The 27144-nt window shown below is 41.3% G+C and overlaps 1 protein-coding gene across 1 annotated transcript in view; it reads right to left on the bottom strand.

Moving 5' to 3' along the window:
* Positions 1–27144, bottom strand: part of LOC117515510 (A disintegrin and metalloproteinase with thrombospondin motifs 20) — a 387004-nt gene that overhangs the window by 60565 nt on the left and 299295 nt on the right. The window contains exons 27-28 of the mRNA XM_034176092.1: positions 14660–14821; positions 12850–13026 (exon numbers count right to left, since the gene is read on the bottom strand). Coding sequence (XP_034031983.1) covers positions 12850–13026; positions 14660–14821 — 339 coding nt within the window. The remainder of the gene's footprint in view (positions 1–12849; positions 13027–14659; positions 14822–27144) is intronic.

The raw sequence follows: 27144 nt of genomic DNA, 5'->3' as shown, positions 1-27144 counted from the left end.
TGTCAGATACAGGCAAACTATAATTCAAAATTTATTTTTTGAACATGGCTGAAATGTGTTTAAATTTGTCAGATCTTTTCTGTAACTAGTCTGTAAAACAAGTTGCTGGCAGCAAACGAGATTCACCCTAAGATGGTGAAGGCTGGGGATGTTGTTGGGCTGTCATGGCTGACACGCCTATACAGTGTTACATGGAAGTCAGGGACAGTACCTCTGGATCAGCAAACTGGGGTGACAGTTCCCATTTTTAAAAATGGGATCAGAGAGTATGTTACAATTACAGAGGAATCACACTTCTCAGCCTTCCTAGCAAAATCTATACCAGGGTACCCAGGAGGAGACTTAGACTGTCAGTGGAAGCTCACATTCAGGAGGAGCAATGGGGGTAATAATAACCATGAACTTAAATTATTGGCCAAATATTGATGAGCTAAAATTGCATTTAGGCTCCTACAGGGGTTCTGTCCTGGTCATGGAACTTTGGACAGGGCTCTTTACCACTGCAAGGATATTAGAAGGGTCATGGGAGTATGCCCAACCAGTCTACATGTGTTGTGGACTTAGAAAATGTATACAACTGGGTCCCTCAAAGTGTCCTGTGGTGGTGGTGGTGGGGAGTTAGGGGTACGAGAACCTCTGCAGTACACACTCTGATCTCTATACAACCAAAGTAGGAGGTGTGTCCACACTCTTGGCATTACATCAGACCTGTTCCCCATGGATGTTGGTCTCTGCCAGGGCTGCCCATTGTCACCAATCCTGTTTATGATGTTCATGGACATGATTTCAAGATACCATCAGCGACTGGAGGGTGTCCAGCTTAGCGACCTCAGAATTACATCTCTGCTTTTTGCAGATGATGTGGTTCAGTTGACTTCATCAGACTGGGACCTCTGATGCACACTGGGCAGGTTTAAGGTGGAGTGTGAAGTGACTGGACTGAGGATCAGCACCTCCAAATCTGAGACCATCATTCTATGTTGGAAAATGGTAGATTGCCCCTCTGATTCTGGTGAGAGTTATTACCCCAAGTGGAGAAGTTAGAGTATCTTGGGTATCTCATTTGTTCATGAGCATGGTTAAGATGGAGCATGAGATTAGCTAGAAGGTCCTACTCTTGATTTACTAGTAAATTTACATGACTATCCTCACCTATGGTCATGAACCTTGGGCAATGACTGAAAAAACAAGGTCACAGATACAAGAGGTGGAAATGAGATTCCTCTGTCAAGTATCTGCACTTATGCTCCAGGACAGGGTGCAAAACATGAATAGCCGGGAGGGACTACAAGTAGAGCCGTTCCTTCTTCATATTGGAAGGAGCCAGCTAAGGTGGTTTGGACATCTGGTGAGAATGCCCCCTAGTCATCTATGTACAGATTTATTTAAATTTTTACTTCACGTGAGATTTTCAGTGGGTGAAAGGTTTGCTCGTATTTGGTGGATTTGCCATTTAAATGTTTAGCTGGAATGTGAAAATTGGGATTTCTCTTCCACAAAGTATGCATAATTATGTTTTGGATGAAATTTTGGGAAAAATCTTTGGAAACTGTTTGTTTTCCTTGGAATTTTGGTCTGGCACATATTTGTTTATGAGCTTCCTTCCTTAGCACATACACACACACACACACACACACACACACACACGCAGATACAACCCCAATTCCAATGAAGTTGGGACTTTGTGTGAAATGTAAATAAAAACAGAATACAATAATTTGCAAATCCTCTTCAACCTCATTTTGAAATGGATGCCTGCAACACGTTTCAAAAAAGTTGGAATGGGGCAACAAAAGTCAGGGAAAGTTGATGAATGCTCAAAGAACACATAATGGGAAACAGGTGAATGTCATGATTGGGTATAAAAAGAGCATCCCCAAAAGGCCCAGCAGTTCACAAGCAAAGATGGGGCGAGGATCACCACTTTGTGAATAACTGCATGAAAAAGTAGTCCAACAGTTTAAGAACAATGTTTCTCAATGTTCAATTGCAAGGAATTTAGGGATTCCATCATCTACAGTCCATAATATAATCAGAAGAGTCAGAGAATCTGGAGAACTTTCTACTAGAGGGTGACACGGGAGTATAATTTCACTCCTGTCCCATTCCGCTCACAGAGAAAAATTCCTGTCCCATCACAATCCCAGGCCAAAGTAAAAAAAATAAAAAAAAAATAAAAAAATTCCTGTCCCATCCCACTCCTGGTAAAATGACTCCCATCCCGCTCCCATTCAGAATGACCCCTGTTTTTAGGCAATACACTGAATCTGATTTGATGTTCTCCCCATTCTTTTTTGATTACTTTGTGTCCTGCAGTTTTATTTTAGAAGATATCGCAACAGGAACAGTTCATCTGTAGTAATACAGGGAGGCACTTACTACCTAAATCCAATTAAAAAAAACTTGAATAAATAATGCATGGCCTGTAGTCATAACGTTTTTCAAAATGTGGGGTGGTGGACATGTAATAATCCTGACATTTACTTTGACTTCTGTTTCTGTAACTGCTGACTGTATGAAACCAACATATTTCATGTTTTGTGCGGTCATCTTTATTTTTATTTATTTTCTGTTAATATATATCCATTTGTACATTTAAGGCCTGCAGCATTTTCCAAGAAAAAAGCTTGGGACAGGGCAATTTATTGTAAATGTAAGAATTACTTAAGTTTTACAGCCAGTTTTCTTGAGAAATGTCAGAGGATGAAAACATGAACATTTCCAAGTCACTGATTTGTTTTTTTGTTTTGTTTTGGTTTTTTTAGACATCAGTTACATCAATCATTCAGAAATACAAACAATGTGGTACTTTATGGTAAATCTGTGTCATGTAGGCAGTTCTCAAAAACTAAATGTCGATGCTGGAAAGAGACGAGTGAGGGAAGCCACAAGACACAACTCTGGAAGAACTTTTGGCTTCTGTAGGTGTGAGAGGAGAAACTGGGACTAGTGCAAGATTTTTATTTTTATCTTCATTTGACATACAGTCCCAACTTTTTCTGATTTGTGGTTGTTTTTGTTGCATTTCTGAAATTAAAGAACTGCTATAAAGAAGTGTTAACATTTTATTGTTTTTTCAAACTTTGTAGAACAAACACCAAGCTCTTATGAAGAAGGAAAAATACACAAGCGTGCAGGAAAAACTGAACAATGCAGACTGATTTGACTCTCATGATTTCTGAAGATAATAAGAGGTAACTTACTGTGAAATAAATGAAATGCAGAGCTGCAGCCTGATAACTTTGAAAAATAAAAATCAGCAGCTTGTATTTTTATTCTGTCTAGGGTTCTTTTCCTATTTTTTTCCTCCTCCTCAGTCATGTGTTGTGCTTGAACATAAAACTACATTAAGCTCAATCTAAAATAAATATCTTTGGAAAATAACAGCCTGTTAAAGTTTAGAGTTCTCAGCTGCTTTATGTGATTTCTGCTTTTGAACATCACTGCAGAGTTTCTCCACATCAGGTTTAAAAAGAAAAAAAAAAAACGTGTGTGCATTTTTATAACGTTCATTCCAATATTCTAATTTTTTAAGGAATTTTGACCATTTATTTAATCTCATACTTTCAGTATAACTGTCACGGATACGCGCACATGTGAACAGGACGTACCGTCAGAACAGTCCAGGGTGTAATAAAGGCAGCACCACAGTTTTGTTTTCTTTTAATGTGTTGCTTCGTTCTGCGCTCAGTGCGCGCTCACTCTGCACTGACTGAAGTGGCTCATACCCCTCCCCCGCCCCTCTCCCTCCTTACAGTGAGCCGACTCACACTCACAAACACACACACACACAGACGGCTGCAGTGATCAGACCCAGTCCTAATTTTAGACGGCTTTAAGCAAAGCTGCCCGCTATTTTTTCGGCGTCTTTTTCGAAAATTGATAGCCCAAATGATGGCAGGATGGCTCGCTGCCTAAAACCTTAGTTCCCGCTCCCGTCTGCTACCACGGGAATCCCGTGACCCATGGGATTCCCAAAAAAATGTCAGCCTCAACCTTCTACACATAAGCAGCAAGGCCGAAAACCAACTTTGAATGTCCGTGACCTTCGATCCCTCAGGCGGCACTGCATTAAAGACAAACATCATTGTGCAAAGGATCTTACCACATGGGCTCAGGAACACTTCAGAAAACCAGTGTCAGTTAACACAGTTCGTCGCTACATCTACAAGTGCAAGTTAAAACTCTACCATACAAAGCGAAAGCCATTCATCAACAACAGCCAGAAATGCTGCCACCTTCTCTGGGCTCGAGCTCATTTGAAATGGACAGACGCAAAGTGGCTTAGTCTGCTGTGGTCTGATGAGTCCACATTTCAACTTGCTTTTGGAAATCATGGACTTCGTGTCCTCTGGACAAAAGAGGAAGAAGGCCATCCAGATTGTTACCAGCGCAAAGTTCAAAAGCCAGCATTTGTGATGGTATGGGGGTGTGTTAGTGACTATGGCATGGGCAACTTACACATCTGTGATGACATTATCAATGCTGAAAGGTTCATCCAGGGTTTTGACCAACACATGCTGCCATCCAAGCAACAACTTTTTTAGGGATGTCCCTGCTTATTTCAGCAAGACAATGCCAAGCCACATTCTGCACAAGTTACAACAGCATGGCTTCATAGCAAAAAGTGCGGTACTAGACTGGCCTGCCTGCAGTCCAGACCTGTCGCCCATTGAAAATGTGTGGCGCATTATAAAGCACAAAATAAGACAGCAGAGACCCCGGACTGTTGAACAACTGAAGTTGTACATCAAGCAAGAATGGGAAAGAATTCCACCTACAAAGCTTCAACAATTAGTGTCATCAGTTCCCAAATGCTTATTGAGTGTTGTTAGAAGGAAAGGTGATGTAACACAGTGGTAAACATACCACTGTACCAGCTTTTTTGCAAAATGTTGCAGGCATCCATTTCAAAATGAGAAAATATTTGCATAAAAACAATAAAGTTTATCTGTTTGAACATTAAATATCTTGTCTTTGTGATGTATTCAATTGATTATAGGTTGAAGACGATTAGCAAATTATTGTATTCTGTTTTTAGTTACATTTTACACAATGTCCCATCTTCACTGGAATTGAGGTTGTACAATTTTGTCCCTGGTGTACTTAGACAGCTCTTTGGTCTTGGCCATGGTGGGTAGGTTGGAGTGTGATTGATTGAGTGTGTGGACAGGTGTCTTTTATACAGGTAACGATACAGGTGCAATTAATACAGATAAAATAGGAGGGCTTCTTAAAGAAATACTAACAGGTCTGTGAAAGCCAGAATTCATGTTGGTTGGTTGGTGATCAAATATTTATTTCATGCAATAAAATACAAATTAATTACTTAATCACACAATGTGATTTTCTGGATTTTGTTTTTTGTTTGTTTGTTTGTTTTTTTAGATTTTAGATTCTGTCTCTTACAGGTGAAGTGTACCTACAATAAAAATTACAGACATCTCCATTCATTGAAGGTGGGAAAATGTGCAAAATCGTCAGTGGATCAAATTACTCCGCATGTCCACTAACAGTGGAATGTGCCGTTCATTTCCAAAGTGGATGCTGTGTTTTATCCGGGACGTCCTCTGACTAGCACAGAAATTGCGGAAGACGTGGACATCAGCACTTTTTCGGCACATTGAGACAGATGTGCGGAGGAATTCCGCGCGTCGCGGTGGAGCCGCATGGCGCAAAGCAACACCGTGATGAAGCCTCACAGGACATGTTCTGGCATGTCCAGGCTGATCCACAATTTCTTGGTTAGTCACACGACTGAAAACCCACCGACAGCCGTTTGAAAGCCATCTCAAAGCCGTCCTGTGAGACCAACACGGAGGTGGTTTTGTGCCGCGCCATGAACGGTACGGTGGCGCATCCGTCCGCTTTTCTTTCCATGAAAAAAACTCCTGTAACAGTGGAATTTGCCGAAAAAGTACTGATGTCCACGTCTCCTGCCATTTTTGTGTAAGTCAGACGACGTCCCGGATCAACAAAGCCTTCATGTTGGAAATGATCTGGTTGATTCAGCCTGTCGATCGGCGCTCGGAGCGCGGCGCGCTCTCAGCAGCTGTGGGCGGTCTTTAAACCGGCTGGAGCACTCCTTAATCTGTGTAATCCCCATAAAATCGTCCCTCAAAGCCATTTGAATTTTCTGAATGGTTACCACCTGGAGGTCTCTCACAGTTTCTGGAAAAAATTGATGCAGCAAAGCTCCAAATCGTTCAGACATTTATTCGCAATAAAAATCTGACGAGAGGGGTGGACCACTGCTCACACAAAGCCTGCTCACAGGCGAATGATGCAACCGACAGGCGTGAAAAAACTCACGCATGCGCACAAAGGTTCAAGTCCATATGGTTTTTGAAAAAAATAAAAAGGTCGGATACTTTTCTAACAGACCTCGTATATATACATATATATGGTGAGTTGGATCCACTGGTAGGGGAGGACGCCGGTCAGACCTGGCAGGCCCAAACGTATCGTGAGGGTCTGCTGGGAATGACTGGCGGAACCCTGTGTCAGCGAGGTCTTCAACTCCCACCTCCAGCAGAGCTTCTCCCAGATTCCGGGGGAGGTTGGAGACATGGAGTCCAAGTGGACCATGTTCTCCACCTCCATTGTCGATGCGACCGCTCGTAGCTGTTGTCGCAAGGTCTCTGGTGCCTGTCGCGGCAGCAATCCCTGAACCCCGAAGTAAGGAAGTAAGGGATGCCGTCAAGCTGAAGAAGGAGTCCTACTTGTCTTTGTTGGTAAGTGGGACTCCGGATGCAGCTGACAGGTCAAAAGGCCAAGCGTGCTGCAGCCCGTGCGGTCACAGAGGCAAAAACTCGGGTCTGGGAGGAGTTCGGGGAGGAGGACTATCGGTCGGCCTTGAAGAAATTCTGGCAAACCAACCGACGCCTCACGAGGTGGAAGCAGCTCTCCACCGGCACTGTCTACGGAGTGGGTGGGGAGCTGTTGACCCTGACTGGGGATGTTGTCAGGGGTGGAAGGAATACTTCAAGGATCTCCTCAATCCCATCGTCACGTCTTCCGAAGAGGAAGAAAATCAAATGAAAATGAAAATCAAAACCTCAGTCCGAGGCCATGGTTCTGCACCAGAAAGGGGTGCCTTGCCCTTTTCAGGTCAGTGGAGTGTCCTTGCCTCCTTGCCTCAAGTGGAGGAATTTAAGTATCTCGGGGTCTTGTTCACGAGCAAGGGACGGATGGAGCGTGAGATCGACAGACAGATCGGTGCAGCATCTGCAGTGATGCAGTCGCTGTATCGGACCATCGTGGTTAAGAGAGCGCTGAGCAGGGGGGCAAAGCTCTCTTTACTGATCTTTCTACGTTCCGACCCTCACGTATGGTCATGAGATTTGGCTCATGACCTAAAGAACCAGATCGCGAGTACAAACAGCCAAGATGAGTTTCCTCCGCAGGGTGGCTGGGCGCTCCCTCAGAGATAGGGTGAGGAGCTCGGTCACTCCAGAGGAGCTCAGAGTCGAGCCGCTGCTCCTCCACGTCGAAAGAAGCCAGCTGAGGTGGCTCGGGCATCTTTTCCGGATGTCCCCTGGACGCCTCGCTGGATAGGTGTTCCGGGCACATCTCATTGGGAGGAGGCCCCAGGGAAGGCCCACGACACGCTGGAGGGACTACGTCTCTCGGCTGGCTTGGGAACACCTTGGGCTTCCCCCGGAGGAGTTGGGGGAGGTGTGTGTGGATCGGGAGATCTGGGCGGCTTTGCTTGAACTGCTGCCCCCATGACCCAACTCCGGATAAAGCGGAAGAAAATGGATGGATATATATATATATATATATATATATATATATATATATATATATATATATATATATATATATGTGTGTGTGTGTGTGTGTATGTGTGTGTGTGTGTGTGTGTGTGTGTGTGTGTATCGTTTGGCTTGCCACTTCAACAACTTGTTGCCTACAAGTCATTATACTACAAAACTGGGTGTATGTTTGTGATAACTGTCCTGTTAGAAGATTTGGTTTCAACCAAGCTTCAGCTTTCTGGCTGATGTTTTGAGATTGTGCTTGACAATGTCCACAAAATGTTACATTTTCTTGATGCTAGTGCACCAATGACTTTCCCAGCAGAACACCAAATTAAAATGGCGGTGAGTAAAAATAACCGTGAATGGGTTTTGAGACACAAATTCAAACTCTTTCCTTTCACCAGTTTACCATGCTATCACTTTGAGTTGCCTCAGTTGAATCAGTCTCCCGTTTGCACCTCCCACTCACCACCCACCGCACTGTTAAGAAAATACTAAACAGATGGGAAAAGTGGATTTTATGCTCAGAAAAATACCATCTAACAGTAGCATTACTTGTGTTGCTCATAGATATATATGAAATAGAGTCCTAAATCTTCAAATGAGTGAAAGGCTATTGCAGATGAAAGCAACCAGAGTAGCTGCCTTTAAAATGTTGACAGACAACATGAAATCTGCACTTTATATACAGTAGAAGACGAGGGTCATGGGTATGTGGTGCTCGTGTTACAGGATACCCCGCAACAGTGGCATGTTTTACAGATTATAATAAAATGTATACTACAGCCAGAGACTAGGAATATGTACTGTATGTAGCTACTTTACGTACAGTGTAACAGTTGTAGGCACCCTAAAATTTTTAAAAATTGTAGTGTTTTATTGTTGTAAACATTCAGTCGGCCATCAGCCAGCTTTCTTTCTATAATGTGTTGTTAAAGTTATCAATAACAGAACGCCAAAAGTAAGGTATGTACTTGTATTGTGCTACAGAAATTTACAGTTTTTAAAAAGTTAAACATGATCACACATTTTAATTATTTGTATTTATTAAGAAATATTAGCTTTTTACAGTAATGCATATTTTATAGCAATCATGGAATCCATCCATAGAGGGTCGTTTGCCATAAAAAAAACTGTCCAAACAGTTTGTGCTTAGACTGACATTTGTGCCAAATGACAAATAATTAATGTACTGCAAAATTACAAGATAGAATTGGAACAAAACATTAAAGCTGTTGAAAAATAATGATATATTATAAACAAATAAATAATATTCATATGAAACAAAAATCCTTCAGAAATATAAAATGGAAAGAAAAAATGGACAAAAGAAAAAAGGATGCAAAGCAGAAAAAGGTTAAAATATTGAGGAGATATCTGGATCCTCTTGTTTTTCTTGTGGAAAAAATTAGTTTGTCCATATCTGAGGAAATGCTGATAAAATCCAAAATGGAAGAATTTACCAACAACCTGCATTGTACCAACAGTGCCGTATTTAATGACCTATTGACACAGCCTGCTATTAATAGAATAAATAAACGAAGAGGAAAATATGGCTGGAAATATGAAAGACTCTTTTAAGAAATGAAAAACCAAATGTTACGCAAGTAACATTTTATAGCACCTCATCATCATATCTGACACAGTATTAAGATGGCGCACAAGATGAACACAAAAATTACATTTTATCGTTACCATTTAGCTGCTTGCAAAGTGTCTGGATAAACTCTTAACATAAAAGCTCATATCTCAGATTGATGTCCTCTCACAGATTATAAATATTAAGTCCAAAGTGCTGACCTTATAAAACTATAAGTACACATCGCTGCACAGAAGGTTGTTCATTTGTATTGACAAATCACAAAATTAATGGCTTGTGCTGAATCTATAAAGGCATTTAAAGTAAAAACGTGTCAAGTATGATGCACAAACATTGGCAAATGATACTTACAGTGTAATTTATGAAGATTTTAAGTTTGTTTTCCTATTCATAAAGTCGACACATTCCACACAATTCACAATTTTAATATTTTATTAGTTTATAGAATAAAGTAATTCTTTTGCCTACTGTTTTATGTTTTTTCATCAGCAGGTGGAGTGGTATGGCTCCACATGTTGATTTTTTCATAAGGGCCCCTTCATACATAGTACAAATGTGATTGAATTGTGCATGAAGCAGGAAACGTATGCAATACGTGTATAATCGTAGCTGCCTCCAACACCTTGTACACCTGTTGCTGCAACTATATGCGCATGACAGCGGTTGAAAAACAGAATGTGCGCTGTGAGAGCCTATCGAACCCTCTTGCAGCAGGTGTCGGCCAAATTCCAGCTGACACACACAAGCATCTAACACCGCTCGCTGCGCTTTTAGCACGAAACAATCAGCAGACGATCACTGTTGAGCTGGATGTTAAATTTGTCAAAGTGCCCCACGAGTGTGGCTTTGCAAACAGACATGGTGTGGTGTGTGCACTGAAATTGACAGGGGGTGTGTCCACCTACAGCAGCGGCTGTGGAGATCTGTGGTTCTGGACGTCACGGCTGGGGAACACATACCGTGTCTGGAGGGACTTGAGGAACAACTATCCACTGTGACGCGAGTGTGTCTGCATGCTGTCCTTACGTGGACATACTTAAAAACATATCTCACTGTTACAATGGGCTGCAGCAAGCAAGCGCACGCTGTGCACATTGACAGGCTATCCCAGGTGAAACAGACCATCAGATCATAACATGCAGCAAGCGATCTGAAGGTCACATCACCCACATGAGCTCTGTTCCACATGACACGGTGTCTGTCCTGCGGCGCACTGTCCATGCGTGTCAGACAGGACACATGTGCGGGGCCAGCTGGACACGCGACCAGCAGATGTGGACATGATAAGAGCACCCTGCTTCTCATTCATGTCATTTTATGACTGTACATCTATGACCATGGGTCATCTACAGAGGAACAGATGGATCATATTTGTATTGCCCGCTTAATAAGAGGGATTCAATAAAATGCAGTGTTTTTATATGGTGTATGATTGTATTTATTTTTAAATATGTCCATGTCCTTCTTAATATCAGGCATTTTCCCACACCTTTTACAGGACAGTGATGGTAGCTCAGTAGTAAAGTTTCTGGCTGGCAATCAGAACTTTTGGAAATTGCAGGTTTGAATCCTGTGTTTTTTTTTTTTTCACAGCAGCTGCGCGACGTATAACCATATCGCGCAGCTGCTCACACTGTGTTCCCGCGTGCACAAAACCATCACAGCGGCATTGTTCATGCCTGCCCGTCGGCTCAATGTTTTCGTAGTTCGCTCATACGAGCTGTTCCACCATGATTCGGTCTGATTTGTACTTATTCGTACTATGTGTAAAGGGGCCCTACGTTTTGTGTCAGATGGATTGGAACACTCCCATTTTAAGAAAAATACTGGTGAATGCAAAAAACACAAATACAAAAAGCACTTCTGCCCATTCTACAATAGGTAGCTGCATCAAAAAAATATCTTATAAACTGAGGAAGTCTGTGCACAAATATAACAATTGCAACAATTTAATATTTTAACATGTCTTCTGTAAATTCACACAGCACACCCAAACAGTCACAAACAGTCACATTGCAAAGCTTCACAACACCATTGAAGTACTAACAACACAAGGAGGGGCTTTAGCGATTTCTACAGTTCAATGCATTGCAAGTAAAATAATAAAACACAAAAAAGGTAAAAGAAGAGTAAAATCATCTGGAAGTAAATAAATAGACTTACTCAATTCTGCCAACCAGGTAGAGACAAAGATAAATAGAGTGCTGCAATGCACTGAACTGTTAAAGGCCTCCTGGCAGGAACCTCTTTTTCTGTTAACACTATTTTTTGGCTATTTCCCACGCATCTATGTTTTCAGATGCCATGTGTCAATTTGTGGTACACATCACATTTAAGGTTTTTTAGGGATTTTATTGTTCTGTGAGACTTGAATTGCCCCCTGGGGATAAATAAAGTTTCCTTGAGTCTTAAATTGTTGCATGTTATGGTTGTATTCTCTATGTTGGCCAGTGATTATCAATTTGCAAGATATTGTTGATGCAGCCAACTGATACAGCCAACTGTTGTTGAAATGTATTTGTGTTTTCTGCATTTAACAGCATTATATTAATTTGGAAGTGATGTGTCCACCAAAAGGACACTTCCTGACACAACTCCAAATGTACAAAGAGAATTGACTTGGCGGGATTTCAGTCCTCAAACATTTCAAGAGATTTATATGTTTTAAAAATAATAAAATTAAATAAGATCCAGAACTTTTTATCCATTGTTTAAATGTTTTCTTTTCTGTTGGGCTCTTGTGATATTCTAAATATTTGAAAATGCTATGGCCTAACAAAGATAAAACCATTTAAAATTGTAATTTCAACAAATACATGAAAAACACACATCACAAACAAGAATGAAACATGAAAATAGAAAATATTTTCCTCTGCACAAAATGTATTTGGAAAGAGGTCTGACTAGAGCACCAGTAAAATATTAATTATAATATTCATTAAAAAAAATAGCAGCTATAAAATGAAATGATACTGTACAAAGATACATATACAAAACACACCAACAGTCATTTGCTGCGGTTCAGTTAAGCTCATAATATTAACTCTTATACACACATATACACATGTATATTTTGGATACAAGGTGAAGACGGCAACAACGACAATAAATTTCTACTTCACACAATGTGAAATAAATATTTTCTTGAGTTATGGCTCTATAAATACACTGCATTATCAAAGAGCAATATTTGTAATTTATAGGTTTCAATATAGACCTCAACTTACAACGGGATCCACATTTCCACTGATTCCCTAAGAAGAGCTCCTATCTTTTAATTTATTTATTTTTATTCAAATCAGCACCATGTCACTGCCAGGCCTATCTGAGTGGGCTTGAATTTCCCAGAACCTAAGGCTAAAAACGCACAACGTACGTGGGTCGTAAGTACTCTCGTCATTTTAGTACATGCCATGTATACTCACAGTAATGCATCCTCAGTGAGGAAGATAAAGTTTGGAAGAGAACAAGATAGTGCTATCGTACCGGCTTCCATGGTCGGCGGTGCCAGGAGGCAGAGCCTGGGCAGGGCTGCAGGTTGCATTGTTCTACATCTGGAGGCTTGTCGAGAATGTCACAGTTGTAGTCGTTGAGTCTTTGGCCGTTGGGCCTTTGACAAACTACCAGGCGTGTCTTTCTTCCTCCGCCACATATCTGGGTGCACTGTAGAACAGCAAGGACACATTTTAATCCAAGATGGTTTTTTGATGTTTTTATAGGAAATGTAAAACACTAAGTTTCATCCTCCATGACCCTGCAGCTGATCTTCAACAGTAAATACCAACAAATACAGAGAACATGAAATACAGATGACTTACTAATTTCCATAAATAACTCCATAAGACCACTAAATGAGTCACGAAGCCTTCGTGGTAATTGCAGGGTTCTGGTGGCCACTAAGGCCACTGTTGCTTGTATTGCTTTCAAATCAAAATTCATGAACAACATCTGTTAAGTAACTGTTGTGTACAGTGGCCCAGACTGGCCAGCACAAATGCAAAGGCTGCAACACAAATTCAAAAGCCATAACAAGAATGCAAAAACCACAACAGACATGCAAAAGTCACAACACAGATGCAAAATCCACAGCACAAATGCAAATGCTGTAACATGAATGAGAAAACCACAACACAAACAGAAATTACAGTAAAGATGCCCTGACACTTCCACGACTTTGATCCGTGCACTTGCACGGACTTCGTCGTGATGATCCCATCTGCTGTGTTCCCAGCTGGAAGCCGTGCTTTGTTCCACTGGATGGCCCACATTGTGCACTGGACGCTGTGTTTATAAAATAATTATTTTGTAGTGGATTAATCATTTTCTCTCTGAATTGGCTGTTGAAAACCCCTCAAATCATTTCCGGAATCACAGAGGACTGTTCCAGCTGCTGCCTTTCTCCCTCTCTCCCTCTCTCTCTCTCTCTCATGCACTTGTGCTTACTGAGGTGGAGAACACATTTGGAATCGTCTAAAAAGGTAATTATGTGTAATGTTTATATTGTAACAGCTTGGTAAAACAGTTGCATGTTCTTTCCTTCTTGTGAGCAGCTGTAAAAGTACATTTATGATCGATTTAAAACCTTGTTAAAATCAATCAGATGAGCTGCACTGTGTTGCGGTGCACTGACACAATCACTCGCACACACGCAGTGTTTTTGAATTGTTTGCATAATGTTCATGTGAAGTTCACGTAATTAATGCATGATGGAAATTTTGAACATTTAAAAATTTTCTTTGCGCTCAAGCACAAAGCCGTGCACAGTTTACAATGAGTTTGAGATGAGTTTACACTCAGGCACGGCAGAGTGCGTGCAAGTGTGCGGATCAAAGTTGTGCAAGTGTCAGGGCAACTTAAGACACAACAGAAGTGAGCAGCAGTGCTTCTATATTATTAGTTCAGGTTTCTGGGGGACTGGCAGACAGGTGGTGGTAGACAGGCAGATGATTTCTGTTCCATGCAGTTTGAGAATCTGAACAATTCCTGAATGGGACCTGGAACATATTGGATTTGTATTACTGCACAGGACTCCCAGAAGAGAACCATAGAACCGGAAATGAAAGTATTGTTCCTTATTGTTTTGTGACTTTTGCCTTTGTGCTGTGGCTTTTGCATTCATGTTTAGGATTTTGGACTCATGTTGAGGATTTTACACTCATATTGAGGATGTTGCACTCATATTCAGGATTTTGCATTCATGTTGCAGCTATTGTATTCACATTCACCTGTCTGGGCCACCATAGTACAGGGTCACTTTGAAAGTATTTGTAACATAAACAAACTTGACATGACTTACATCTCCCCAAATACCATAGTTCCACAAGGGACAAGGGCCAGAGTCGCATGTCTTGGACTCAGCAGGTTTGACCCTCTCATCACAGTAACTGTTGCTGCGGCCTTCAGCATCCTGACAAACCACCACTCGCCTCTGGAATCCACCTGCACATGTACTGGAACACTGGAGAACACCCAGTGTATCATCAGTGGCTTCAAATAACTGTTTCATAAATGTGCAGTGACAGCCAGCCAATAGAGGGCGATAAAAAGCTACTCTACCTGACGTGTTTTTAATCATAAATTTTTATTCTTAAAATAAACAATCCCAAGTAATTGTGTGTTTGCCAATTGCTCAATCATATGTAAGATGGTCCCAATTCCATTGTATTTAAATATTAACAGTACCTTACTTTTTTCTGTGCATTAAATTTTTGTAATCTTTCAGTTCTGTTGTCAGCTGTGGTATAGCATCACATCTGTAGTTGAGTGCCATCAAATCGCAACAGCAAAAATTCAAGATTTCAGTCATATCCTGTCACGTTTGTCAGAAAAGCGTAGCCCGTATCATTATTTTTGTGTACTACCAACAACTTTATGTAAAAGTATTCAACAAGTTAAATTAGAATTTTATGAATTTTCATGAAATCCAAATTGTGTTCTTTATTGCCTGTCAAGAATAAATGGTACAAAATGGTCGGATAGAAGGACAATTAAATATTTACTTCCCCTAATCAAATGAAGAGGGGCCTATGCCTGCAGACAATATCTCTCAATATATCTTTGCTTTACAGAAAGATATAGTGGCTGCTACCTGTTTCACGTCAGACCTCAGACAGAACGGCGCTCTTCTATTTAATACAAGGCTGTAATCATTTCTTTTGTTTTAGTTACCTGTGCATTACTTTGTTAGTCTTTAAGTGCATCAGCTCTGGATTTTAGCTCATGAATTTACAGTTGTGTGAATCCTAAGAGTGGGTAGCTTTTCATTAGTGCTTAGCTTGCACTAGCTTTCACTACTCGCTACTCGCTTATTCTTTGTTTAGTGCATAACAATTTAAAATAACTTGCGCAATGTTGTCAGAAAGGGTGGCACTCTTAGTGAACCATGTCTGTAAGCTGGAAGAGTGTCTTAGTTCAGTGGAGTTAGACATTACGGACACTCCAGACTAGCTTAGTGCCAGGGTGGCTAGCACAACCATTAGCATTTACTTAACTCTGCCAGGCTGAAGACGGCAGTTTTCGGACTGTTGTTAGATGGAGGAAATCCCATAAGGCTTGGTGCCGGTTGTGGTACCCACCTCACAGTCACCACTGCTGACTGTGAACCATTTTTCAGCCTTAGCTATGCGTATTGATAGCCCTCCAAGCCCATGGATAACTTCTACCCCTATCTCCATGCCAGAACGCTCTGTGTTAGTGATAGGGGAATCTATTACCCCCAAAGTTAAATTACAAATGGCAGCTGATGTTAAATGTATTCCTGGGGGCACAGCACCGGACACTGCCTCTCACCTTAGGGGGCTGACTATGCGCAAGAGCAGACAGACAAAGGAACACAACACTAGTTATACCCACATAGTAATTCATGCCAACGCCAACGATGTTAGGACGTGACAATCAGTGGTCACAAAAATGGACATAGAGAGGACTGGTGACCTCACCAGAAAAATGTGTTGGCATTGAATAATAATCTCCCCTCCTGATGAGGCGATTGGCAGGCTGATAGCTTTGAATAGGTGGCTGGCGCATTTTTGCAGACAGCAAGGTTTTAGCTTTATTGGCTCTCTTTCTGGGGTCACCATAGCTTGATGATGCCGAATGGCCTTCACCCTACCGGGGAAGGCACCGCTATCTTATCTGCAAACATAGTTTGAGTTCTACAGGGAAGGTAACATTAGGACTCTACAGCAGACCACAGAGCAGCTGATTAGAGAACCTGCAGGGCCTTGTATTAATGTGGTTGTAGAGTCCATTAGCTTAGTGGGAAAATTTGTGAAAGAAATCTAGTATGGTGACAATGTGGTTTATGTGACAAGGAGGGAAATTTTTCAAGTTTTAAGGCTGGTGCCTGTTTCCACAGATGCACCCATAAAAAGTGCAGAGGGATATGTTTTGCAAATTTAGTACCTGTTACAACATTGGACAGCACTAAAACAGAGGGTGCTCCACTGTCTGTTTCTGCAGTGTCAAATATTCTGTGTCTGCTACCTTTAGCCCGTGTGGAATTTCACAAACCCAAACCTGATCTAAGGCATCTTACAAACATTACTTTGGAAGCACCTCCAAATTCAAACAGTGAAAATGCCAACCCTCGTGATGTCCTGAGTTTGGGTCTTATTAATATAAGGTCACTGTCCTCATAATCACTGCTGATAAATGATCTAATTATCAAACACCACCTAGGTATGATTGGTTTATGTGAAACCTGGCTCAAACCTACCACTGTTCTCCCCTTAAAAGAAGCCTGCCCATCTGCATACACATTTAGTCACATCCCTCACTGTTGTTTTTATTCATAAAACTGGGTTTAGCCTACTCCCTCTTGGGGGTATAAAATATAACTCATTTTAAAATTTGCTCTCCTGAGGATGCCACATATAGAAGAATGAAACTCAAACATATTTCTTTGTCACCGGGGGAGATGATGGTCTAGTGGTTAAGCGTTGGGCTTCAGCCAAGAGGGTCCTTGGTTCAAAACCCTGCCAGACCAGAAGATCACTAATGGCTCTTGGGCAAGGTCCTTAATCCTCTAGTTGCTCCCAGTGTGTAATGAGCGCCTTGCATGGCTGCACCCTGACATCAGTGTGTGAGTGTGTCTGTGTGAATGGGTGAATGTGAGGCATAATTGTAAAGCGATTTGAGCTTCTGATACAGATGGGAAAGCGCTATATAAATGGGTTAGGTTTAGGGTTAGGGTGAGAAGCGCCTTGAGGCAGCACTGTTGTGATTTGGTGCAATATCAATAAAGTAAATTGAATTGTGGTCAGGAAAGTGTTAATTCATTTTTAATGGTTATGCAGACCCTCCCAATCCCCCCGCCCCAAAGTTTTCTTTTTTTACCTCTAATGTCCATTGGAAAATTAAATAAGAGTTAACCTTTGTTACCCTTGCAGACATATTTGCTTTATTACAGACACGGCAGAGTTGCTTTTATTTTACAGATCTTTCAGTTTGAATTGTCTTATAGTGTGTTCACATCACATAGCCCCATTAAAAATATAAATAAAAATCACTGACTGCCACTGCACATGTGCATGCAAACATACCAAATTATTGTATCGTACCCTGCTATGGTACCTTCCATTAGTAAAGTGCAAAACTATTATTCTTGAAAAGCAGGAAGAAATAAATTTTTGAATAATATCCCAAACTATTTGAAACGTGGCCATGGATATGGTCCATTAACCAAAACCAAACATTAACCAGGATTAAACCCAATTTATACTTTGCAAAAGTTCCTAAAAAGGAAATCTAAGACCCTAAAGAAGAATGTGAAACCATGAAGAACACAGCCTTGGACAGAGCAGTAGGTATGTTCTGCATCCAATTATAATGACTTATCCCCTCTGTCAGAGGGAAGGAGTACTTTCAGGGAGTACAAGATAAAGCTGACCCAAACAGCAGTCATCTTGATTAAATGAGACTTAACATTGCACTAACAAGAATCCCCCTGCTTCAAAGATTTGAAAAAAAAAAAAAGTACAAAAAGTAACATGAGGCTTCAAGTCTGCAACATTTCTCTGTTATCTCCTGAGTTTTATCAGGCCTGGAGTTAACATGACAAGAATTCTCTTGTCATGTTAAGGCTCATCCTGAGCCCGAAAATCAGCAGCAGCAGGAAAAATGCTGTTAAACACCTATATAAATTCCAATAACTAAATGAGAAATCTTTCCTAAAAGTTGGGTGTGGCAACCTGGATTACATTATTTCCAAAGGAATTACATTTGCCTACAAACTGGAACATCAGTGTTAAGTTATTTATTTAACAACTGTGCCACTTCCCCACTTCAATAGGATAGGTTCTTCTACCCAGAGTTAAAAATGGAATTCACTCAATTACAACAACAGCTCTTTTAATTTTCCTCCATGTTTTCTTTACTTTCTTGAGTTTTACATTTAATTTGTAAATGTTACACCTTGCACCTGTTAAATTTGTTCAACTCAGACAAACTGACAGAATCTCAACCCAGTCAGTAAAATAAAAATTAAAGCTAGGCACCAACATTAATTTCAAGTAAACTAAAGCTGAGAGATTAGTGCGTAATTAAATTAATACTTTCATGTATGGAAAACTGGACTCATTAATACTAGTCCATCAACTAAATCAAAATTTGACCAGATTTGGTTTTGCACAGAAACCATGATCTTTATGCCATGTCTGTGTTCAAGACGGTTATCAAGCACACTTTGATATACAAGAACACTCAAGATGGACCCACCAACATTCAAGTTTCATGACCACACACTCTACAAGCTGCACCAACATCTCTGATCAGTGTTTTGTGATTGTGTGAAATTTAAATAAAAACAGAATACAATGATTTGCAAATCCTCTTCAACCTATATTCAATTGAATACACCACCAAGAGAAGATATTTAATGTTCAATTTTGTTTTTGTGCAAATATTTGCTCAGTTTGAAATGGGTGCCTGCAACACATTTAAAAAAAGCTGGGACAGTGGTATGTTTACCACTGTGTTACATCACCTTTCCTTCTAACAACACTCAATAAGCATTTGGGAACTGAGGACAATAATTGTGAGTGTCATGAATGGGTATAAAAGGAGCATCCCCAAAAGGCTCAGCTGTTCACAAGCAAAGATGGGGTGAGGATCACCACTTTGTGAACAACTGCGTGAAAAAATAAACCAACAGTTTAAGAACAGTGTTTCTCAATGTTCAATTGCAAGGAATTAGGGATTCCATCATCTACAGTCCATAATATAATCAGGAGACTCAGAGAATCTGGAGAACTTTCTGCATGTAAGTGGCAAGGCCGAAAACCAACAATGAATGCCCGTCACCTTCAATCTCTCAGGCGGCACTGCATTAAAAAACTAACATCATTGTGTAAAGGATCTTACCACGTGGGATCAGGAACACTTCAGAAAACCACTGTCAGTTAACACAGTTTGTCGCTACATCTACAAGTGCAAGTTAAAACTCAACTATGCAAAGCAAAAGACATACATCAACAACATCCAGAAATGCCGCCCCGTTCTCTGGGCCCGAGCTCATTTGAAATGAACAGACGCACAGTAGAAAAGTGTGTTGTGGTCTGATGAGTCCACATTTCAAATTGTTTTTGGAAATCATGGATGTCGTGTCATCCGGACAAAAGAGGAGAAAGACCATCCAGATTGTTCCCACCGTAAAGTTCAAAAGGCAGCAGCTGTGATGGTATGGGGGTGTGTTAGTGCACAATTGGCATTTTACACATCTGTGATGTCACCATCAATGCTGAAAGGTACATCCAGGTTTTGGAGCAACACATGCTGCCATCCAAGCAACGTCTTTTTCATGGACGTTCCTGTTTATTTCAGCAAGACAATGCCAAGCCACATTCTGCACATGTTACAACAGTGTGGCTTCGTAGTAAAAGAGTGCAGGTACTAGACTGGCCTGCCTGCAGTCCAGACCTGTTGCCCATTGAAAATATGTGGCACATTATGAAGCGCAAAATACAACAACGGAGACCCCGGACTGTTGAACAACTGAAGTCATACATCAAGCAAGAATGGGAAAGAATTCCACCTGCAAAGCTTTAACAATTAGTGTCCTCAGTTCTCAAACACTTATTGAGTGTTGTTAGAAGGAAAGGTGATGTAACACAGTGGTAAACATACCACTGTCCCAGCTTTTTTGAAATGGGTTGCAGGCATCCATTTCAAAATGAGCAAATATTTGCACAAAAACAAAACGTTTATCAGTTTGAAGATTAAATATCTTGTCTTTGTGGTGTATTCAGTTGAATATAGGTTAAAGAGGATTTGCAAATCATTGTATTCTGTTTTTAGTTACATTTTACACAACGTCCGAACTTCATTGGAATTGGGGTTGTACTACGATCACCCACGATCCAAAAAAGTGCAAAAACAGGATGAAATGCCTTAACCAGGGTTGCTTCCTAATAGGCTGGCTTGTAAAGTGCAGATCTGGCAACTGGCTGGCTTGTAAAGTGTAGACCTAGTAAACCACACAAAAACGAAAGAAAGGAACTGTGCCCTCTGCCAAACATGAACAAAAACTGCAACAAATGCTGCTTCACCTTCAAATTTTTGCCCAGATGGAGCACGATCAAACAAGTTTCAAGCCATAGTCAATATGAATACCCTGTTTATACCCTGTCACACTTAGCATGAATAAGCCTGAATGTCGCAAGAATGAGGATTTGAACCACTTTCGAGCAATATCTATATGGCTGAATGAGGCCGAATCCTTCATGAATTTGATGTTTCGCAGTTGTGAAATCTTGTGCCGTCTGGTGGTCCATTTCATTTTCATTTATTTCATTTTCATTTATTTATATAGCACCAAGGTTGCCAATAAGGTTGCCTCAAGGTGCTTCACACAAGTAAGGTCTAACCTCACCAACCGCCAGAGCAACAGTGGTAAGGAAAAACTCCCTCTGAGGAAGAAACCTCAAGCAGACCAGATTCAAAGGGGTGACCCTCCGCTTGGACCATGCTACAGACACAAATTACAAAACAATTCACAAAACGAACATACAGGAAATGTTGCCGGTGCACAGGACGGTTTCTGGAACAGATACCACATCCATCTCTGGATGGAGCTGCACCTCAAACAGAGAGAAAAGAAAAAAAAGCAGAATCAAGTGTCAGAAAGACAACAAACACAGTGTAATTTGTCAGCATTAAGCAGCAATTAAAACAGAAGAAATACTAAGGTGATTGCTGGCCACTAGCCCTAAGCTTCACTAAAAGACCCAGAATTTAGATAAAGTTGAGGCCGCAGCACACTCCGTTTCCTAATAAAATGAATTAAAAGAGTAAAAAGCATAGTGACATACAGTACAAAGCCAGTATGCTAGCCATACGAAAGCAAAAATAAGTGCATCTTAAGTCTGGACTTGAAAGTCTCTACAGAATCTGACTATTTTATTGATGCAGGGAGATCATTCCACAGAACAGGGGCACGATAAGAGAAAGCTCTGTGACCTGCAGACTTTTTATTCACCCTAGGGACACTAAGTATTCCTGCACCTTGACAACGCAAAGCCCGGGCCGGTATGTAGGGTTTAATTAGGTCAGCTAGGTACGGAGGTGACAGTCCATGAAGAATTTTACAGGCCAGTAGCAGAGCCTTAAAATTTGATCTCACTGGGACAGGAAACCAGTGAAGAGCTGCCAAAGTGGGTGTAATGTGGTCAAACTTTCTGCTTCCTGTCAAAACTCTGGCAACTGCATTTTGAACCAACCAAATGCATGATTCAGGGTTTCCGCATCAGCCATAGACAGGATGGGATGAATCTTCACTATATTTCATAGGAGGAGAGTCACAGACTTCATGCTGGCATCATGCGATCATGATGCCAGCATGAAGCTGCTGCAACCCACACTCATACTGCCTCAATTCGGATGACGGACTGTTTCAAAGTTTAGTGTACATAAACAATCAAATGTATATGTGCGGTTGTTTTAATTCTGATGTGTGCCATTATTACGTTCAACTAGTAATAATTGTGGATTATTTTTGAGGTAATTGAGTGTGATATGAATTGCCCTTTTAGGGATCAATAAAGCTGTCTGAATCTTGAGGTCCATGCGTCTCAGAGCAGCAGCGCAGCACGCACATCTGTATGGGCTGTTATACCCATAATAAACCTTATATTACAGATGCATTGTCATAGTTAATGTATATGATGCACTGTCATAATTAATGTATATGAAACAATGTGATCCTCATAGCTGTAACATGGCGTGCAGGTGTGCCACGCCACACCGTGGCTGAACAGGATGTGACAGCTGTAATACACCTATCATGATAGGTTTCAGTGATCGGAGGTCAGCTGAGGTGGTTCGGGCATGTGGTAAGGATGCCTCCTGGGCGCCTGTTGCCCCCGCGACCCGAACCCGGATAAGAGGTTGAAGATGAGTGAGTGATGAGTATATATTAAAAAACAAAATTGTTTAAGGACCTGTGGCCCACTCTTGGGCTGACTGTGCTGGAAATGATTAATCTGTCATTAACCTCTGGATCTGTTCTGAAATGTTTTAAATCAGCAGTGATTAAACCATTACTTAAGAAATCTAATCTTGTCCCTAGTGTATTGAAAAATTACAGGCCGATATCAAATCTATCATTCTGTTCCAAAATTTTAGAAAAGGTGGTTTCACGGCAGCTTGTAGACCACCTTACTGAGAATGATCTTTTTGAGCTGCTGCAGTCTGCTTTTAGGAAATACGAGGTCTATTAGAAAAGTATCCGACCTTATTATTTTTTTCAAAAACCATATGGATTTGAATCACGTGTGATTACATCAGACATGCTTGAACCCTTGTGGGCATGCGAGAGTTTTTTCACGCCTGTCGGTTACGTCATTCGCCTGTGGGCAGTCTTTGAGTGAGGAGTGGCCCACCCTCTCATCGATTTTTTCATTGTTTAGGAATGGCTCAGAGACTGCTGCTTTGTTTGATCAAAATTTTTTCTAAACTGTAAGGCACAACTGAGTGGACACCATTCGATAAATTCAGCTGGTTTTCGGTAAAAATTTTAATGGCTGATGAGAGATTTTGGTCTGGTAGTGTCACTGTAAGGACGGCCCACGGCGCCTGACGGCGATCTGCGCTTCGAGGCGGCAGCGTCTCGCCATTTCAAGTTGAAAACTTCCACATTTCAGGCTCTGTTGACCCAGTAAGTCGTCAGAGAACAGAAAACTTTCAGAAGAAGTCGGTATGAGGAGTTTATTCGGACATTCCATTGTTAATGGACATTTTGTAATGAAAGAACGTGCGGGCAGAGTCGCATGTCGGGCTGGACCCGACCGCGGGGGGACGCGACAGGAAAAACACCTCCGTTGGAAACCTTAACGGGCAAGTTGGAACATGCCCAAGCTGTTAAACAATTTCTCAGTTACTCACTTGTTGAAAGCCATCAAAAGCCGCCTGAATTTTACAAATGGTTTTCAACACGGAGGTGTTTTCCTGTCGCGGCGCACACAGTCACGGAAACGACTCGGCGAATTTGCGCGCACGTCTTTCATTAAAAAATGTCCTTAAACAGTGGAATGTCCGCATAAAGTCCTCATGCCGGCCTCTTCTGAATCTTCTCTGTTCTCTCACGACGTCCTGGGTGAATTAAGCCTTAAATTAGGATGCTTTCAGGTCGAAACAGGCTGACGACGGCGCCTGGAAGCGCTGCGCGACGTCCCGCTCTGTGGGAAGTCCTTACACCGACAGAAACACCCCATAATCTCTCATCAGCCGTTAAACGTTTCAGCAAAAACCAGCTTAATTTCTCGAATAGTGTCCACTCGGATATTCCTCACAGGTCCAGAAAAAATTTTGATAAAGCAACGCGCGCCGTCTCGAGCAGCGTGTGAAACAAAGGAATTCAGCCGAGAGGGCTGGACTACATCTCACTCAAGGCCTGCCCACAGGGAAATGACGTCACCGACACTCGTGAAAAAACTCACGCATGCGCACGAGGGTTCAAGCATGATTGGTGTAATCGCACGTCATTCAAATCCATATAGTTAAAAAAAAATAAAAGTGTCGGTTTCTTATCTTCCAGCCTTCAGCTTTCAGGCTCCTCTCCTGTGGAACCAGCTCCCAATTCAGATCAGGGAGACAGATACCCTCTCTACTTTTAAGATTAGGCTTAAAACTTTCCTTTTCGCTAAGGCTTATAGTTAGGGCTGGATCGGGTGACCCTGGACCATCCCTTGGTTATGTTGCTTTAGACGTAGACTGTGGGGGGGTTCCCATGATGCACTGTTTCTTTCTTTTTTTGCTCCGTATGCATCACTCTGCATTTAATCATTAGTGATCGATCTCTGCCCCCCTTCTCGGCATGTCTTTTTCCTGGTTCTTTCCCTCAGCCCCAACCAGTCTCAGCAGAAGACTGCCCCTCCCTGAGCCTGGTTCTGCTGGAGGTTTCTTCCTGTTAAAAGGGAGTTTTTCCTTCCCACTGTGGCCAAGTGCTTGCTCATAGAGGGTCGTTTTGACCGTTGGGGTTTTTCATGGTTATTGTAGGGCCTTGCCTTGCAATATGGAGCGCCTTGGGGCAACTGTTTGTTGTGATTTGGCGCTATATAAGAAAAAAGTTGATTGATTGATTGATTGATTATCTAATAGACCTCGTATCACTCCACAGAGACAGCGCTCACTAAAATAGTGAATGATCTTCTGCGAGCAATGGACTCAAACACCACTATGGTTTTGGTGTTGTTAGATCTCAGTGCTGCATTTGATACCATGGATCATATTTTGCTCAATAGGTTGGAGAATTTTTTTGGGATTACTGGAAGTGCCCTTGCTTGGTTGATGTCATATCTGTCCAGTCGTTCTCAATGTGTCTTGTATAATGGCACTACCTCTGACCTTGCTGACATGAGATTTGGGGTTCCACAGGGATCTGTTTTAGGCCCCTTGCTTTTCTCCCTGTATGTGGCACCCCTTGGGCATATACTGCGGAGTTTTGGGATTGCCTTTCATTGTTATGCTGATGATACTCACTTGTACATGCCGATAACTGCGGGAAATCTCACTCCCATAAAATCCCTGGAGGGCTGTCTTCTATCAGTGAGAAGTTGGATGTCTAGTAACTTCCTACTTTTAAACTTTGATAAGACTGAAATGATGGTTCTTGGTCCAGCGAGACATCGGCATCAGTTTGACCAGCTGGCGCTCAGCCTGGGTTCGTGTGTCATACATCATACGGACAAAATGAGGAACCTTGGGGTAATTTTTGATCCCATGTTGTCTTTTGACCTCCACATCAGGGATGTTACTAGGACTGCTTTTTTCCATCTGAGAAATATAGCGAGGATCCGCACCATCCTGTTCATGGATGATGCTGAGACCCTGATTCATGCTTTTGTTTCTTCTAGACTAGATTATTGTAATGTTCTATTTTCAGGGTTACCACAGTCCAGCATTAAGGGTCTTCAGCTGGTTCAGAACGCTGCCGCCAGACTTCTGACATGTAGCAGAAGGTCTGAACATATCACACCCATTTTGGCATCTTTGCACTGGCTCCCTGTCTCTGTGAGAGCAAGATTTTAAGGTTTTGCTATTGACTTATAGGGTTGTTCATGGACTGGCGACATCTTATTTGGCTGATCTGGTGGAACTCTACGTGCCGGCCCGGGCTTTGCGGTCGCAGGATGCGGGACTTCTCTGTATTCCCAGGGTGAAGAAGAAGTCAGCAGGTCAAAGAGCCTTTTCGTATCGTGCACCCACCCTGTGGAACAGTCTTCCTGCAACCGTGAGGCAGTCTGAGTCCATGGACATTTTTAGGTCGAGACTCAAAACCTATTTTTATTCTCTTTCTTATGGATAGTTTTTATTTTTATTTGTTTTATTCTTTTACTTCTGTTTTTATTTATGTATTTGATTTTTTTTTCATTTTTAATTATGTATTCAATTTTATGTTGACTTGTTTTATGTAAGGCGCCTTGAGATGGCTTTTGCTGTGATTTGGCGCATTATAAGCTAATTAAATTTAAAAAATTAAATTAAATTATATATATATATATATATATACACACACACACACACAGTGTTGGGCACAGCTAACCAAAAAGTTAGCTTCAATAACTGGTAATCAGCTCACTGAAAAGTTATCTTTCATAATGCTAAAACGATAAACTGCCTAAAATGGAAAGGTTTGACTTATGGTTTTGATTTATAAATCAAATTAATCCGGATAGAATAACTACATTAGTGCAACTCTTAAAATGTACAAAGCGATATGTAACACATATCTGTTAATTTTAAAATAATGCACTAATTCTGAAGATTTGAACATTAACAGATGCCCAAAGGGATTATGGGTAAATGTAGCCTCCTCTCATACTGATTGGTTGATTCAGTCATTCTATGTGAAAACCCACACAAGTGAATCAATGTAACATGTGTTGGTGTTTACAAATAAATGTGCTTTTGTAAAATATTTCATTTTTTTAATTTGTAAAAAAAAAAAAAGAAAGACAGAAATTTTCAAGATCCCGCTAGACAGCAACTCAGTCGCACAAAGACATTAAATAATAGTGAATGTTGGTATTTTGGTCATTGAACTTTGCAGTGCGGTGGCATCAATCAGTCGCTCCGTGCGGCATCATAACAACAAATCAATCAGTTGCTCCATGCAGTGTCATAACATCCGATCGGTTAGGCACTCCGTGCGCTGTCATAAAAATGAATCATAACATCCAGTAGGTTATGGCTCCAAGTGGTGTCACAATGGATCAATCAGTCACTCTGTGAGGCATTGTAAGATCCGATTGGTTGGCAGCTCTGTGCAGTGTCACAACGGATCAA

Source organism: Thalassophryne amazonica, chromosome 8, assembly GCF_902500255.1.
Source record: "Thalassophryne amazonica chromosome 8, fThaAma1.1, whole genome shotgun sequence".
Taxonomy (NCBI): domain Eukaryota; kingdom Metazoa; phylum Chordata; class Actinopteri; order Batrachoidiformes; family Batrachoididae; genus Thalassophryne; species Thalassophryne amazonica.
The sequence above is the reverse complement of the archived record's forward strand: the minus strand, read 5'-3'. Positions and strand labels throughout refer to the sequence as shown.